This window comes from Gymnodraco acuticeps, unplaced genomic scaffold (assembly GCF_902827175.1).
Source record: "Gymnodraco acuticeps unplaced genomic scaffold, fGymAcu1.1, whole genome shotgun sequence".
Lineage (NCBI taxonomy): Eukaryota > Metazoa > Chordata > Actinopteri > Perciformes > Bathydraconidae > Gymnodraco > Gymnodraco acuticeps.
Window position 1 is genome coordinate 5,401,553 of NW_022991154.1, and position 16,824 is coordinate 5,418,376.

General features: G+C 40.3%; 1 protein-coding gene across 1 annotated transcript; it reads left to right on the top strand.

Moving 5' to 3' along the window:
* The first annotated feature begins 208 nt into the window (after positions 1 to 208).
* Positions 209 to 6,281, top strand: LOC117560607. Its single transcript, XM_034237539.1, has 14 exons — positions 209 to 295; positions 387 to 487; positions 597 to 716; positions 799 to 846; positions 1,015 to 1,095; positions 1,174 to 1,289; positions 1,912 to 1,972; positions 2,066 to 2,116; positions 2,202 to 2,246; positions 2,518 to 2,622; positions 5,273 to 5,311; positions 5,615 to 5,768; positions 5,860 to 5,970; positions 6,075 to 6,281. Exons 1-14 carry the CDS (start codon positions 286 to 288, stop codon positions 6,170 to 6,172), a joined length of 1,140 nt encoding a protein of 379 aa, XP_034093430.1. The 5' UTR covers positions 209 to 285; the 3' UTR covers positions 6,173 to 6,281.
* Positions 6,282 to 16,824: the final 10,543 nt, after the last annotated feature.

Below are 16,824 nucleotides of genomic sequence, written 5' to 3' on the forward strand. Positions count from 1 at the left end.
GATTTACCAGAACATCCAAATAGCACAACAGAGACAGAAAATCTCTTTTGAAAAACGCAAGGGAAAGAATGTGAAATCTTTCCTGATTAACGTTGGAGATGAGGTCCTAAGAGCGAAATAAGAGGAAGGAGGGCCGAAAAGGTGGAAAACTGGAGTGCAACTGGTTTGGCCCTTATGTGGTTTCCTCAATCACCAACAAGGGTGTGGCAACCCTGTTGAGCTCAACAGGAGCTCAGCTGAGACAGAGTGGTGAATGTGTCTCAGCTGAAGCCCTTTATCAGGCCTATGTTGAGAGGTATTTTGATTATTCAATACAAGGACAACATTTTAGGTATACTTCATGTGTGGTACTTCAATAATACTATTTTTTGTCTATCTAATAACAGCTGAACCGAAGTTGGATTCGGAGGGGTCTGTTGCTGACCACCAGTATGCCCTCTCTGGTGCGAAATACGCAAAGGATCTACATCCGATTCAAGACAAGCTGGTAGATATATGTTTACTTCATGCACAGTGATGGAGGTGCATTGTTTTGATTTTAATTTTTCTATGTTTTCTATTGGCTTGAAGTATGTTTTGCAATCTGTTATTTGCAGCTCAGCTATGTGCTAGACCACAATAGGCCTGGAGCAGAGGTCATTGTGAAGGAGGGTGATGTGTGCCTGACCAGAGAGGACTTTTGGAGCCTGGGTCTTCCTCAGTGCATGGAGTCAAATGTAGGTATACTTGAGCTTTCCTCCCAACTTCATCTTGTCTCAAATAAATGGCACAGGTAACTTACTGTTGTTACTGTTTCAGATTGGAAACACGTGCCTGAAGATGGTACAAGAAGCCACCCAAAGACATGTACGGTTTTCAACAGACATCATTGGCCTGCTTTTTTCTTTTGAATAACACATATTTTCTAAATAGCTGTTTAGTGGTGAAACTCCAATCTCGTGAAGTGTGGTTGTCTCTTGTTGTTGAACATACTTCTATGAAGATTTCATTTTTTTTGAAAAACTATCAATATAGGGCAAAGATATATACATCGTGGATATGTATGTGGTTCCTACCTGGAAGTCCAAAACAGCTGACGTGTTGGCCAGTTTTCCAGTAAGTTCCTGTTGCTTGAGACCTATGTTTCTTGAAATTGATATACAGCAACTTAAAATCCCTTGTTTAAAATACTAGGCTGACCAATTTGGCCACCAAGGACATGGTTTTCATCCCTGCCTGGAGTCGGCAGCAAGGAAAGGCAGATCACTATTTGCTTTGCGTGAGTCTGTTCCAAATGATCTCACCAGCATGTACAAAATGAACATAAGTTGTGCTGTGTGGTTTTCTTCTGGTGTTTGATTATGTCTAATTTCAGCTATTTTGTCAATGGTTGACAGGTGATCAAGCCAGCAAAGAGAGAGTTATATTTGCTCGACCCTCTTAAGCCAGATGGCTTTGGGGACAATTCCTACAAGGACATATTTAGGTTTTTGTAACATGATTACCCCCACCGTTCTGTGGCTTGTATGGGAGTTCTAAATAGTTTATAGTATTCTAATACTGCAGTAACCATCTTGTAGACCAGGGGTCTGAATCTGATCAAATTCATTTATAATATATCTCCATTTCCACAAAGTCTGGAGTGTCCTTAGTGGAACCAAAAGAAAAAGAGTCTGCAACAGGATGCTATGAATTATAATGTTCATTTTGTTATAAGCCTTGTTCAAAGGTTGTTTTCAAGTTCAGCTTTGTTCAGAGGCTGGTAAACGTATTTTTGTTTGTTTTATTTTAGCCCCGTTCAGTGGCTTTCATAACTTTCCTCTTTTAAGGCATGCAATAGTTCAATGTAAGGAAATCCAAAAACATGAATTATATTGAGTATAGCGTTCCTTCACCAAATCAATTCCCATGTCTTATCATTTCTTTTGACAGTGACCTAGCGCACCGCATTGCTCCAGGTCAGTGGACAGTAAAGTTCGGCAGAGACGTCAAGGTACATTTCTCCACCATCTCATACACCTGCTTTCACATGTCTTTATTTTACATTTGACCATGAACATCACTGTTAAATTCCAAATTCTTACAGGGTTTGCCTCACCAAACCACGGGCAATGACTGTGGTGTCTTCATACTGATGGTAAATTCCTCCCTTGACACTTTTTTTTAAGGGGTTTTGTTAGTTTTTGAAACTCATAACTTAACAGATCTTTATCCTTTCACAGTATGCACTCAACTTCAGCACAGATGCTCCACTTTGGTTTACCGAGGTCAGTATTTATCCTCTGAGTTAGTATTTCAGGGGGAAGAGGGGGCTAACATTGAGTAGACAAATGATGAGGTTCCATTCATTTTCAACTTTATTATTGTTACATTTTCTTTTAGCGGGACATAGCACAGATCCGGAAATGGTGGTGCATTATGCTCATGGAACGGTACCAGATTGAAGGGTAAATCATACATTTTAAATGTTACTTTATAGACAACAGTTTCTTTGACACTGATTTACATTTTCATCCTGATATTATGTGATTTTTATAGCCACGGACAGAGGTTTCTTACTGGACCAATGAGGCCGAAGAGCTGCTCAAAGGGGCACTGGAGCCAGTGTACAGGGTCTCAAAGAAGCAAAAGACAGAACATGAGGTCAATAGGCACACTCCTGTTTGTGATAAAGAAATGTAACAATCCAGATTATTTAACACATGCATACATATCTAAACTAATCTCGTTTAATTTGGCATATTACTCTCAATGAATATAAGAAAGCACTGCGTAAAGCGAGAGCAGCCTACTACTCTTCATTAATAGATGAGAATAAGAATAATGCAAGATTTCTTTTCAGCACTGTAGCCAGGCTGACAGAAAGCCACAGCTCGATTGAGCCTTCGATTCCCATAGCACTCAGTAGTAATGATTTTATGTGCTTTTTTAACGATAAAATTGTTACTCTTAGAAACAAAATTAATGACCTCTTGCCTTTGACCAGTATAGTGTTATCATCAGCTCCCGGAAACGTAAGTTCTAATATTACACTAGATAGTAAACTAGAATGCTTTTCAGCCATAAACCTTGAACAATTAAATTCAATGATTCTCTCTTCTAAACCATCAACGTGCATGTTAGACCCAATTCCAACTAAGCTGTTGAAGGAAGTTTTTCCATTAATTAGCACTTATTTATTAAATATTATGAATATGTCTTTATTATCAGGCTATGTTCCACAATCATTCAAAGTAGCAGTGATAAAACCGCTTCTTAAAAAGCACAACCTCGATCCAGAGGTTTTAGCCAACTATAGACCTATTTCTAATCTTCCGTTCCTCTCAAAAATTCTTGAGAAAGCGGTCGCAAAACAGCTGTGTGATTACTTAAAAAACAATGATTTATTTGAAGCTTTTCAGTCTGGCTTTAGAACACATCATAGCACAGAGACAGCTCTGGTTAAAGTCACAAATGACATTCTAATAGCCTCTGACAAGGGACGTGTCTCTATTCTTGTTTTGCTCGATCTCAGTGCTGCATTTGATACTATCGACCATGATATCTTATTGCAAAGACTAGAGCACTTAGTTGGCATACAGGGAACTGCTTTAGACTGGTTTAGGTCCTATCTATCTGAACGCTCTCAGTTTGTACGTGTCAATGATGAATCTTCCACGCAAACCAAAGTTAGCCATGGAGTGCCACAGGGCTCAGTGCTCGGACCTATTTGTTCACATTATATATGCTTCCGTTAGGCAATATTATAAGGAATCATTCTGTAAACTTTCATTGTAATGCGGATGATACTCAACTATATTTATCAATCAAGCCTGATGAAATTAATCATCTAAATAAAATTCAAGACTGCCTTAAGGACTTAAAAACGTGGATGACCTTAAACTTTTTGATGTTAAACACGACCAAAACTGAAGTTATTGTACTTGGCCCGAAGAATCTACGAAACAAATTATCTAAGGATATACTAACTATGGATGGCATTAATTTGGCCTCCAGTGAGACTGTAAGGAATCTTGGTGTTATATTTGATCAGGATTTATCCTTTAACGCCCACATAAAATCAATTTCAAGGACCGCCTACTTCCATCTACGTAACATTGCAAAAATCAGGCATATCTTGCCTCAAAACGATGCAGAGAAACTAGTCCATGCATTTGTTACTTCAAGGCTGGATTATTGTAACTCTTTATTATCAGGGTGTACCAAGAAGTCAGTCAAGTCGCTTCAGCTGATTCAAAATGCTGCAGCTCGTGTACTAACCAGAGTTAGGAAAAGGGACCACATTACTCCTGTTCTGGCTGCCTTACACTGGCTCCCTATAGAACACAGGATAGAATTTAAAATTCTTCTTCTCGCCTACAAAGCCCTTAATGGGCAGGCGCCATCTTACCTTAAAGAACTCATTATACCCTACTGTCCTACTAGGGCATTGCGTTCCAATAATGCAGGGTTGTTGGTTGTTCCTAGAGTCTCTAAAAGTACAATGGGAGCCAGAGCCTTTTCTTATCAAGCTCCACATTTGTGGAATCAGCTTCCAGTTTGTGTTCGGGCGGCAGACACCCTATCCGTTTTTAAGAGTGCGCTTAAGACCTTCCTTTTTGATAAAGCTTATAGTTAGGGCTGATTAGATCCAGCCCCTAGTTTTGCTGATATAGGCTTAGTTTGTCGGGGGACATCTTACTTCTTCCTTCTCTCTGTCTATACCTGTGTACTCTCATGTTCCGATTAACCCAGCTTCCCCAAATGTCTTTCTTTTTGGTGTCTATATACGCCGGGATCCGGAGTCATGGATGATCCTGCGCTCCTCTGTCCTGGATCGCGAGCCCTGGATCTTGAGTCGTGGCTGTGGTCCTGGATCATAGGTCCTGGATGGATATCCTCGTGGATTCATCTTCCTATTATACACACATGCATTTCCAAACATTTGGACTACCTATGTTGCAAATGTATTATCTTTTCAATTTACACACGGCATCTATTGCACGTCTGTCCGTCCTGGGAGAGGGATCCCTCCTCTGTTGCTCTCCCTGAGGTTTCTCCCATTTTTCCCTTTAAACTGTGGGTTTTCTCCGGAAGTTTTTCCTTGTACGATGTGAGGGTCTAAGGACAGAGGGTGTCGTATTGTCATACTGATATTTTGTACAAACTGTAAAGTCCACTGAGACAAATGTAACATTTGTGATATTGGGCTATATAAATAAACATTGATTGATTGATTGATATCAATATTGATAATTGTATACACATGTAATTAAACAATCACATGACCCACACCTTATATTTTCCTTCAAAGGTCCAGTTTCAAAAGTCCGACATGTGCTTCATATTGGAGGTAATATCTTTTCAGTGAAGCAGTAACTGTTTTTTGTTTAAAAAACGACCTATGATCACGGCAGAATTTCCAACTATTATGTCTCACTGCTTTTTTTAACTTTATTGATAGCTGTTTTTTACCTCAAGGAGAAGAATAACAAAACATAAGAAAAATGTGTGTGATATATTCAACATTAATATTAAAAATGTGTATTTTTGCTACCCTGAAGCCCAAAGAATCTTGGTATTTCGATTGTGCTGGCAACAGTCTAGTCAATGTGTTGTTAAATATGTTTGATCTAGTCTGACCAATACTTCACAGCTGCCAAACTGTCTTCTCTCGGACCTTCTGATGGAAGTGGTTCTCCAGGAAGGTGACAAAGCGTACTCATCACTCACTCTAGTGTGTACCACCTTCAGAGACACAATGTCCACTGTGTCTTTCAGAAGAGGGGCCCACTTTCGCTGGCTTGAGAGTAAGTGATTCAGTGAAGGTGCAGCACTATACGACAGCTGTGGTGTCTATGCATATTTTTAATGGCTCTATTGAAATGCTTGTTTACACAGGTGTTGCTACATGGAGTTTGTTCTCTGCTTCATACAAGCAGGATTTCAACGTCATGTACACCATTGACACCTGCCGTGGATGCTTGGAGCCTTACAAAAACTGCAAACCAGGTAGACTTCTTATTCTGGATAATAATGTTTATGTGTCATTACATATTTAGTGTGTTGTGGTCCTAGTGTGATTCAATTACAATATTTTCTTTTTCTATTCATAGGATATGTTGGGAAAGGTAAAAGAGGAGAATTGCAGGGCATCTACTCTGATGACCAACATCCAGGCTATTGCAGTCCCTTCTGCAACCAGATATCATAGGTAAAGATTAACTCACACAAACAAATGTCAGAATAGACTAAATTGTCACTGCAATTAATGAAGATCATCCTTTGATATCTTACCTTCAAGTTTGGTTTTCCCGGACGCTGCCCGTCATGGACTTCGGGTCGTGGACTTCGGGGTCGTGGCTGAACCTGTCTCTGCAGTCCTGCCTTGGGTCATGCTGCTTCCCTGATGGCTTCCTCATATATTCTGAACAATCTGTGCTGTTTTCCTATCCACATGTAAAAGGAACTAGAAGGATTTCTTGATACTAAGGGCTGTAGAGAAAAGTTTGGAGCTTTTTCCATTAACGTTGAAGTTCAAATTCTCAATAAACACTTGAATGCTGTGCTGTCTTTCTATTTACTTGAATGTGTGAATTCATTCAGTTGGGGTAGGTAAGCTTGGGATGGATATATTAAATATATACATACAAAAAATTAGAGACTCTTTCCAATGAAAGTAGCTAGCCGCAATAGCTCCAAGATTGCTATATCTAGTTTGTAGGTCGCCAAGTTGGCATCATTGACAGTTCGTCTCTTAAAGCCTCTAAAGCTCTGCAACAAAAAAGGATCATTATGAATGTAAATACTATACATGGTAATGCAGCAGGGCATAGTGCGATGAGGCAGGCAGGCAGAACCAGATTTATTTCTAAATATTGTCGATCAATATTAGGCTACACTAATATAAGGCTACTAGTATTATAATATTACTGCAATAATATTCCAGTGGTGGCTGCTTAAGGTTGTTTCTGGCTCGTTTGATCCAAACATTGTCCAAAGCTCAAAATGTATTGTAATAGATGTAAGAATTCTCAAAATGTACAATATGTTTTGATCCAACACAATATTCTGATTCAATCCATATATGTTAGGGGGTTTTTTTTCACCAAAATAAATAGACTGCCTTCTCTCCAGCTCCCCGCACACAAAGGGGGGGGGGGCATCTGTATTAACGGGTCAGTCTATAAGCACTCTAACAGCACCATAAATTACATTTAAATAACCACAAAAAGACAATTATTGTTTCCGATATTGATTTAACGAGATGCTGTTATAACATGGAAACGGCTTAATTTAAAAAAAATAAGCTTCAAAAATGTTTATGAAGCACACTGGGTACAGCCCTGTAATACATGTGTTCCGTGTGTATATAGTCTTACGCAAGAAACACATAGCATGAACAGACTGCAAACAAAACCAGTCTTACAAAACAGGACTTCTGCTAAACTGGTGCAGAAGCAAAGCATCTGCCTTAGATGAAGTTCACACAGAACTGTGGAGAAAGGAGAACATCTGTACTTGCTTTCAACGACATGATCAGGCTATATATTATAAAAGTGTTGGCTAAAGTAACGCAGAATATATATATTTTTTAATTGTAAATAATTAAGTACACACACATAACAAGCTGTACCGAGTTCCTCCGGCTGCAGTTCCGCAGACGGCCGGTGTGTGGCAGCATAGCGCTGGGAGCAGAGGGAGGTGAGTATATGACGGATATGACGGATGACGGATGCGACGGAAATACACCCGAACATATCTGGTAGGCCGAACATATCTGGTACTGACACCGCCATCCTCTCGTCTCCAACGCGGGACGATTACACATAAACGTGCAGCAGGGTGTCACCGTGTTTTCACCAGTGGCGGGCCGTGCATTTCACACCTAGGCCTTCAGTGATGTCCGACACAGTCCTACCTGAATTATTGTTTGTGGACAGGGTGGTTAATGCAAGTCTGTGTTTGTTCTCAGCAAGCAAAGAAAGAAGCTCCACGTAGTTTCCTCTGTTTCTGGACTCGGCGCTTTCATCATGTCCCCTAAATGAAAGTTCCTGTTTACCCAAAAACAGGACACAATCAATCAGTCTTTTCAATATTTCCCTATTTGTGTTCACCCTTTCGTTGTGGAGCTCCGTTTCCCGGCGCACTTGTTCGTTGAGCTGTAGATCCACTCGGGTGTCCCCAAAGGTTTTCAAAAGCACCATTGCTTGTAAGTGCCCAGCCGTGCTTTGGTGTCTTGTTGCTGCCTTGGTTAGACAACTCAAGTTTGCAAATCCAGTGTGGCTCCAACACCAAATCGCTCATTTGCAAATAGCAGGCATTCCCAGCAGTACAATTTGCAGTGGCCTCTCGGAGGCTGTGAGCCAGGGGTACCGCTCGTAGTTAGTGATTTGAAAGTGGCGGACAAACCCTTTCCCCCGCTGTGATAGGCTCGCTAGCGTCGGGGTTGGCCATTCTCTTCTCACAATGTCTAGCTTTTCTTGAAAAGTTCGTCTTGAAAATGGCGTTGTAATTATATCTGCGACCAAATCGATCTCTTCTCCTCCTTCAGCCATGTGGGTTGAAAAAAAAACAGCTTGTAGAAATCTACACAAATTGGCTCGTTCAAATTCAAGTTCAGTTTGCTAGCTCTACATAGCTCTGCCTCTCAATAGTGCGTATCCAATCAAAAGACGTGCACGTGCTGACGTCATCGTACGCCTGCTAGCTTGCCCGTTGTCGCCAACTCAAAATCTGATTGGTTAACGCCACAGTTTTGTTTCCGTTCACTTTAAGCTACAGGCGCCCGCACTGTTGATTCTGAAGGCCTAAGGGCAGATTTATTGGACCCTGGCAACACATTATGGCTGAAATATGATTGGATAAAAGCTCTAACATAAAGGCCAGCCCTCCAAATCTTGTTCTGAGGCTGGAAGCAGCGCAACCAAGAGGAAAGCTATGAAATGAAAAGAATAGACTATGGGGAATAATTTAATACATATTTGTGGAAAAAATATATCAAAATTAAATTTATATTCTGATGATGTTTAGGCCAGCAGAGAAGGCCTTGCTGGCCCTGACGGCCCACCACTGGTTTTCACCAATGTTATTGTAAAGTTTCACAGCTTTTTTTACTGCGGAATCCAGTTTGTTAATGTTCAGTAGCCAACAGCTATCATAGCATAAACTGCTAACCACTAACGTTTGGCTAACTTGCTAGTTAGCTCTGCTCTATATATTACAAGCTAACATGACTAGCTAATGAGTGAACTAAAATAGTTGTTGTATTACTACATCATACATGCTTGGTCCAAATCTCTGCTAAAATTATTATTTTTAACAAAATTATCATTAAAGTATCTTTATTTTTTTGCATTTGTATCACACTTGGCATAAACTATTTTAGTTAATCAATTAGAACTGGAGAATTAAAATAATGATTTGTGGTAATCAAAAACAATGTATTTAAAGAAACACTAGGAATAACATAGGAAATAATACGGATACTTTTTTACCCATGTTGTGCCTTAGAAGTGATACAAACATGATTTTTATTAAAAAAAGTAAGAAAGTTAAAATGAAAATTAGAATTGGTGTTGATCAAAAACAGGTTAATTGAGGAATTCCTGGAGGTATTTTATTGCAAAGATATTTACAATTTAAACTAATTTGGGTCACTTTTGATGCATGTTGGTTGTATGTTGTGTAACAAAGGGTTACCATGACAGCTGTGATGTTCACTCTTTTGACAGAGCACCAGTGGACAGTGAAGACAATGGAACAGAACATGTGATGGCTTTGTGTGGAAAGTTGCTGAAGCCAGCCGGTGACTCCTCATCAGTCTCTCCTGGCAGCACCCAGCTATTCTTCCATCTTGCAGATGAAAAGACTTTGATATGTGAGTAATAACTAACTTGTCTCTAACATAATATTGAATGTCAGTGTTTCCCCTAGGTTTACTGCTGATATATTCTTTAAATCCTCTGGAGCAGAGAGAGGAGCTGTGGATTATTGTTATTGATTAATGCATCAGTGTTTCTTAGGGTCAAAAACACTAAACTCAACTTAAAATGAAAGCGTTTAGTTTATTTAATAAAAGAGCTCATGTTCAATGTGAAAAGTGACCGTATATATAGATTAGTTGCAATTTGGTGCTATATATATTTAATACAAAAATAATAATACAAAAATATATATGGGTTAGGGTTAACCCTATCCAGTGGTTAGTTTTAGGGTAAGCTCCACTGTTTTTTTATTTTATGTATTCACTTTAAGAGAAAGGGATTTCAGAAACAAGTCTCACAAGTTTGGCTCGAGGTAAAATTAACAAAGGTAACTGTTGTTACCCCTTCTAAACTTATGAAATAATGAGAAAATATGAACGACTCTTCATAGAGCCACGTCCATACAGCTTTAAAGTTGTAGGAAGCTGAAGCATTACATTCGTGCCAATGGCTAGTTGTCGTTTCTAAGGTATTAGAAAGTTGGTGTTCTGGAAGGTTTAGCATGGGATCAATGCCCTTGGGATGCTCTCAATAACTGTTTTACAATTTTGTGTGTGTGTTTTGTGTAACCCTGCTTCAAAGGTCCATCATACAAGATGTAGGGGATCTATTGGCAGCTGCTGATAATAACATCCATCATTATGCTTATTATTAGCCCCCTTATGATGGGCCTTTCCGGGTCTTGGAGCACGGGGACAAGCACCTGGTGGTCGACCTGGGGTGGCAATGGCCGAGCACGTCTCGGTGGACCGGGTGAAGGCTGCTCACCTGGACTTGGACCAGCCTGTGGTGCTGGCTCGACCTCCGCGACGGGGCCGCCCCCCGGCCTCGTCCCCTGTCACGGAGTTAAGACCTGTTGTTCCGGTCCCTCCCCTTCCGGGGGCCCGCACAGGCGGGAGTCACTTTTCCGACTCCCGTGCTCAGGAGTCGTGGGGGTCGGCGTGTCGTTCCTCCCCGCCATGCTGATTTTGTTTATGTGTCAATTCTGGGGGGGCTTGTGTGGTGACACGTTATTGGACATAATTCACCTTGCTTATTGTGTTGCCACACGGACCCTTTAGTGGGGAACACCTGTAGCTTTAGCTGCCATTCCTGCTAGCTCATCAGGCAGAGCAGTGCATGTGTTAACCTCTCTGAAAGTAATGGATAATAAAGATTGGAACTCCATTCTTAATACACCGCCTCCGACTCTCTTTTCACGGCACTACAATATTTTATTTTTTTAATTATAAATAAACTGTGAACTTTTATGCTACGATGTATGTGATGTCACAACAAACAAAAAAAATCGCAGGCTACGTCAAATAAATGCATGTGTCTGTGATTTTTGATTCGTCCCATTTAGACCAATCACAGCGTCACACTCTGCCGCCTATTCTGGATTTGTTTATTGTGCATTCTGTAGACTCCCATTTCTGTTTTCATTACAAAATGGACATCAGAAATTGGCTCAAAAGGTCTAAGGATTTATTAAAACGAAATAGCGATGAAATAACTGCAGCCGATGGTGCTGCTGGCGACCCTGCACCTGCCGTTGCAGCAGCACGCCTTAATGTCACAAGCTTGACCTCGGCAAACCCCGGGGCTGAGTTAGCGATGATCTTGGGGTTAATAAACCCAAGCAGGTGAAGCTGGATAGTTATCCAGGGAGATTGTTTTCAGAAAAGAAGCACACTTTTGCCGCTGCATGGTACAACAACAGACCGGCTTGAATATTCGTTAAAAGCAGACGCAGCCTTTTGTTTCCCCTGTAGACAGTTTAAAGTGAATACGTCTTCATCTGATGCGGCTTTTACTGTCAAAGGTTTTTGAGACTGGAAACACGCATTACAGACTGATAAAGGACTGCTAAGACATGCCGCATCAAAAGAACACATTTCGTGTGAGAGTGTGTGGAGAGAGAGAGAGACAGATACGCGAGGAAACAAATAAGGAAATGAGTACTTTGGTGCAGATCAGCTGGCACGGAGCCGTTATTACGTGTCAGCTGTCGTTTATATTATAGCTTTTTTAGCTGTCAACCTTGCTCGTGATTTACCAGTGTCTGTGCTGCCACGCACACAATGTTTCAAAGTGGTTGCTATGTTGCCCTTTATTTGTGTATGTTTGCGATAAGTGTGCGTCTTTACGCAATGCTGTTGGCCTTGCTGTTTGATATATATTGTGCCGCAGGCCCGCAGCACGTGACGGTTTTGTGTGCCCTCCCATGAAAATCATAGGCCCTCCCTTTAGATTTGTTCTGGCGCCGGGTCTGACTAGCATAAAACCTCTAAGTTAATAATAAGCTCAGACATGCATGCAGTAACAAAAAAGAAAGAAAAAAAACTGCCGCCATTTGCGGTTCGAATTTTCCAGAGAACTTTTGCAACACAAACGTTACACTTTGAATATAACTTAAAGAGCCTGTGACAGCATCCCAACAACTGTTGTGCAATGAAATATTGGGCTACTAGTCATCTCGAACCGTCAGTTTAAAAAAGAAGGTGCGATACCGTTCCGATAAATATCAATAATTTCGAACATCGCGGGGAAATTCCTTCGACTCATTTAGAAGTTTTGGGGGGAGCCGGAAGTGACGTCAATGCGGGAACGCTTCACTGTGCGGCGAGAGAGCCAAACACGGACAAAGTGTGATGTCATGCGTAGAAATGGTGAATTACTGAGTTTAGGCACGTTAATAACGTTTTAATGAAGTTGACTACAGTATATTCATATTTGTCAGTGCTTTCATGTCAATTCGCCGAACATAAACATAAATGATCGTGGTGAAGATGGTGATTAAATTAGGATTAAAAATCGGTAGTGAGAGCTGCTGAATTTCCTCCCGTAGGATGTGATGTAAAAACAAATCGATTATTTTTGTAGTTGTAAACTCAAGTGGATGAAACTACATTTATTAGTGCTTTCATGTCAATTCGGCGAACATATGATAGATTAAATGATCGTGAGGATGATGATTAAAATCGTTTGTTTGAGCCGGTCTGCATTTCCTGATGAGAAAACAAACCGATGCTTTTTGTAGTTGTAGTACACCAACATGGATTAAACGTGTGGTTTTTTTTACCACAATGTTGGGGAAATTAATGGATAAAATGCACGGATTATTATTATTATTCCCACTCCGATCGGGACACTAGGTCCACCGTTTCCCCGCAGCGAGGCTCCCCCCGTTGACAGTTTACGTGGGCTGGGTGCAGTGGCGGACTGGCCATCGGGACGAATCCCGATGCACCGGTACCGAAGTGGGCCGGTCGGATAAGTCACTAGCACATCCCCCATAGGCGGCGCGTGAGGCTCAGGTTTGGGAAGGCTAAATAACTTTTTTTTACCTGACGCTGCCCGCCTCCGGCATCTATAGAACAGAGATCAACTGTGTGGGTGTGTCTGTCTGTTTGCAGTGTGGTTAAATGCCACAGCATGCCAGTTGAAACAGTGAATGATCGTTATTGTGTACTTGTATGCTTAGGGTGTAATGGTATTACATTACATGTCACTTGTTAAACACTTTTATCCAAAGCGACTTACATAGCCTACTCAATACTGTGGGAAATCCCCACAGGAGCAATTTGGGGTGAAGTGTTTTGCCGAGGGACACAACGACATGCTGACTGCAGTGGGGTTTGAACCTGTGACCCCTTGATCCGAACACCAACAGTCAACCCACTGCACCACTGCACCACACGCCTATTATACAAAAATATTGTAGGAGCACAGAAACAGTGTTCAAATGTTGCTTTTACCAACTTATGTTGGTTGTGCTTACCTTGCAAAGTAATGTTATAAGTGTCAAAGGAATGTTTTAATGTAAATATTAATGATATTATTGTAGCGTGTCCAAGTTAATAGTTATGTCAGTTATCAGATGTGCACAGTTTAGTACATTTGTAAAGTTATTTAGGCAATGTTGTTTGTGGGAGTTAGTGAGAGACTGCCCCTTCCAGGTGTGTGTGTGCGTTTTCCGGTGTGTGTGGAGGGAGTATGAGACGGTAGGAGTTGTGTTCGAGTGTGGGGAAAAGTCATGAGTGTTATTGATTGGTTCTGTAAGGTGTGGCTGTGGCCGTCAATAGGCCTACCAGAAAATAAAGAGAACATTTTCGACATTGAAGGCGCGTGATCTGTGATTTTGAATAGCTACAATATGAACAGGCTCGTGCTTGGCCCACTGGTATTGTTTGTTTATTTATTTTGAAAATTAACTAGCAAGAGAGATCTCTTTTAAAATATAATGAAAGTTAGAAACGGAGATGGTTAGATAAAAATGTGCAAGATAACGTTTATGTAGCATTTCTTTATTGTCGAAATGATGACATTTATAACGGGATAAAATCAAAGTGAATGGCCTGCTGCTGCTGAATGCCTGGGGCAAGTGACTGGAAACAGTTTTAAAAGTTATTACATCGTTTCAGATAATAATAATAATGATAATTCATTCTATTTAGGGGCGCCTTTCAAAGCACCCAAGGACACCTTACAATTCATAACATATTCTAAGGAAAGGTTTTAAGACAGTACAAAGAATGCAGAACGGGTGATGTTTTTTTATGTGGGGTGCAGATGAGAGGGAGCTGTCCAGAATGATACCAAGATGTTGTGTTTGAGTTCTTGATAAGCCATTAAAACAGTAAAATACGTGTCTCCTGTTCACCAAAACATACTCATCTGTTATGGAAAAAGAAAGTATTCTAAAAGTAATCTGCCACCGGTACCGGCGGGGATTGTTGTTAGCTTCTGATGCGCAGAAGAAAAATCTGGCCCACCCTATTTTTTACAGGCCCACCCGAAAGTACATTTCTGCCTACGCTACTGCAATGGACTACGTTTAGCTAACAGACTAATTTCCACCACACATAGACCACACCCACCTTTTCTTTTGAAAAACTGGGTGACATACTGTCGCCCTATAGTCCCTCTCTCTTGTCTTTCTCTCCTTTCTTTTCTCTTTTGAAAGCCTGACTTTGTGAGTCGTTGAGACATGGCACACACGTAAGTACTAGCATCCCTTCTCAGACTCACATGCTCTCAGTCACTCTCTGCTGCCAGAAAGAGCGGTGCCGCAGAGCGTTTGGAGGCAGGACCAAACCATTTCATGTAAATAGAGGGGGGTGTACAGAGGCTTTGGATAATAAATTTTTGGAAGAAAAAAAGTGAAATGAATCGTAAGTTTAGTGAGTACATTATCAATTTAACGTTACATTAATGTTAATTGTTGATGATTGATGAAAGGTTACTTAAACATTTTTTCTTAATGTTCTAAAAATGTTTGTGGCCCCTGTCAGTCACGGGCCCTTAGAATCGTCCTAACTTTTCACCCCCTGGGCGGGGTTAGCTACATTTGACCAATCACAAACAGGGACAAGTGTAGCCTACTGACAGCGCAGCGTCATACTTCATTAAGTAAACTAATATTAGACAAATATGAACTTTAAACATCCATGACTTAAACATATAATCCAGGATACAAGCCACATAGTTGCACCTGCAAGGAGAATATAGAACAACTTAAAAAACAACTACAGAGTGTTTAAAAACGTATAACAGTTTTATGATATCACTGCCCCATCTAAGACACGAGTGGATCTGACTTTAATTACATTTGAGTTGAGTGTTTCGTCAACTTAATGTGTTGCTTAAAATAATACGTCTGCATACAGTAGGCCTATGTGACAATGTAAGTGTTGCACGGCCAGATACGGCTCGAGAAGCTGACTCAGATAAGGAAATATTGTGATATTATATGATCGATGATCTGATTGACAAGTGCCAGTGCCTCACCAGCCATGAACCTCACTGCAGAAGCTTATAGACATCTACGTTTTTTGTGCCCCACCACTTTTTACATATAAAAATGCCACTGCGCGCCGCCTATGAGTAACGCACCCATTTAAATCACAGTAACTATAACGGCGTTACTTAATAAAAATAGGTAACTAGTAACGTTATTAGTTACCGCAAAAGGTAGTTGCGTTACAGTAACGCGTTAGTTTGTAACGCGTTAGTCCCAACATTGCACAGCATACATAAAGCAATGTCTCTACAGCTGAGTGTATGCTTTATTGCTTTTATAAAGTTTCATGAATACATGCTTAGTCATGAGATAACTGACCCATGACACTTTAAAAGGACAAAAGTCCCATGATCAGATCAATTGTCACCCTCTCTGTGGTCACCCTGTGACTGGTCAGCCACCTGAGGGATGATATCTCAACTACATTGATCTACTATCTTTTGACATGTTAGGCTTACAGAATATTATTATTCATACAGCATCATAGCATTCAGTTCTTTAAACATCATCACATCCATGACAGCTGCTACACCAAAGTGGTGAGCTCACACAGAAGGAACAGAAGTGTTTTGAAAATGACAAACTCAAGACTCTAGCCTGCTACAATATCTGTGAAGTGTTTGCAGAGTGCAGAGATGGAAAGAAAATGTTGCGAATAGTTTAGCTTAGCTTTCTGCTAACCCTAACCAATGCTTCTAGACCAAAGTGGTGAGCTCATAGAGAATGCTAAACTATTAGCAATAAAGATAAAACATTGCTTAAGGTTCATGCTAGCCACAGTCGTGAGCTTTTGGGTACGGTAAGCCTACACTGTAAAAAAAAAAGAAGTTTTTTCACAGAAATGTACTGTATTATTTTACAGACCTTTCTTGTTTTTCTATATTACGTGTAAATACCATAAAATACAGTAAATTACTTTTATTTAAAATAAATAAAGGTTTTATTCTGTAAATTAGTTTGATGAGAAATTATTGTTTTTTTACAGGATAATTCCATTGTTTAATTGTCTTGAATGTTAAATTACATTGAATTCTATGTAAAAACGCATAAAATGCACATAATTTTACTGCATGTAAAATGAAGGCAACTTTCTTT

Excerpts from the sequence above, each read along its gene's own strand:
- LOC117560607 (XM_034237539.1), top strand. Across the intron at positions 1,096-1,173 it reads ACGTGTTGGCCAGTTTTCCA|GCTGACCAATTTGGCCACCA; the intron begins GTAAGTTCCTGT and ends TTAAAATACTAG. Across the intron at positions 1,973-2,065 it reads AGTTCGGCAGAGACGTCAAG|GGTTTGCCTCACCAAACCAC; the intron begins GTACATTTCTCC and ends AAATTCTTACAG.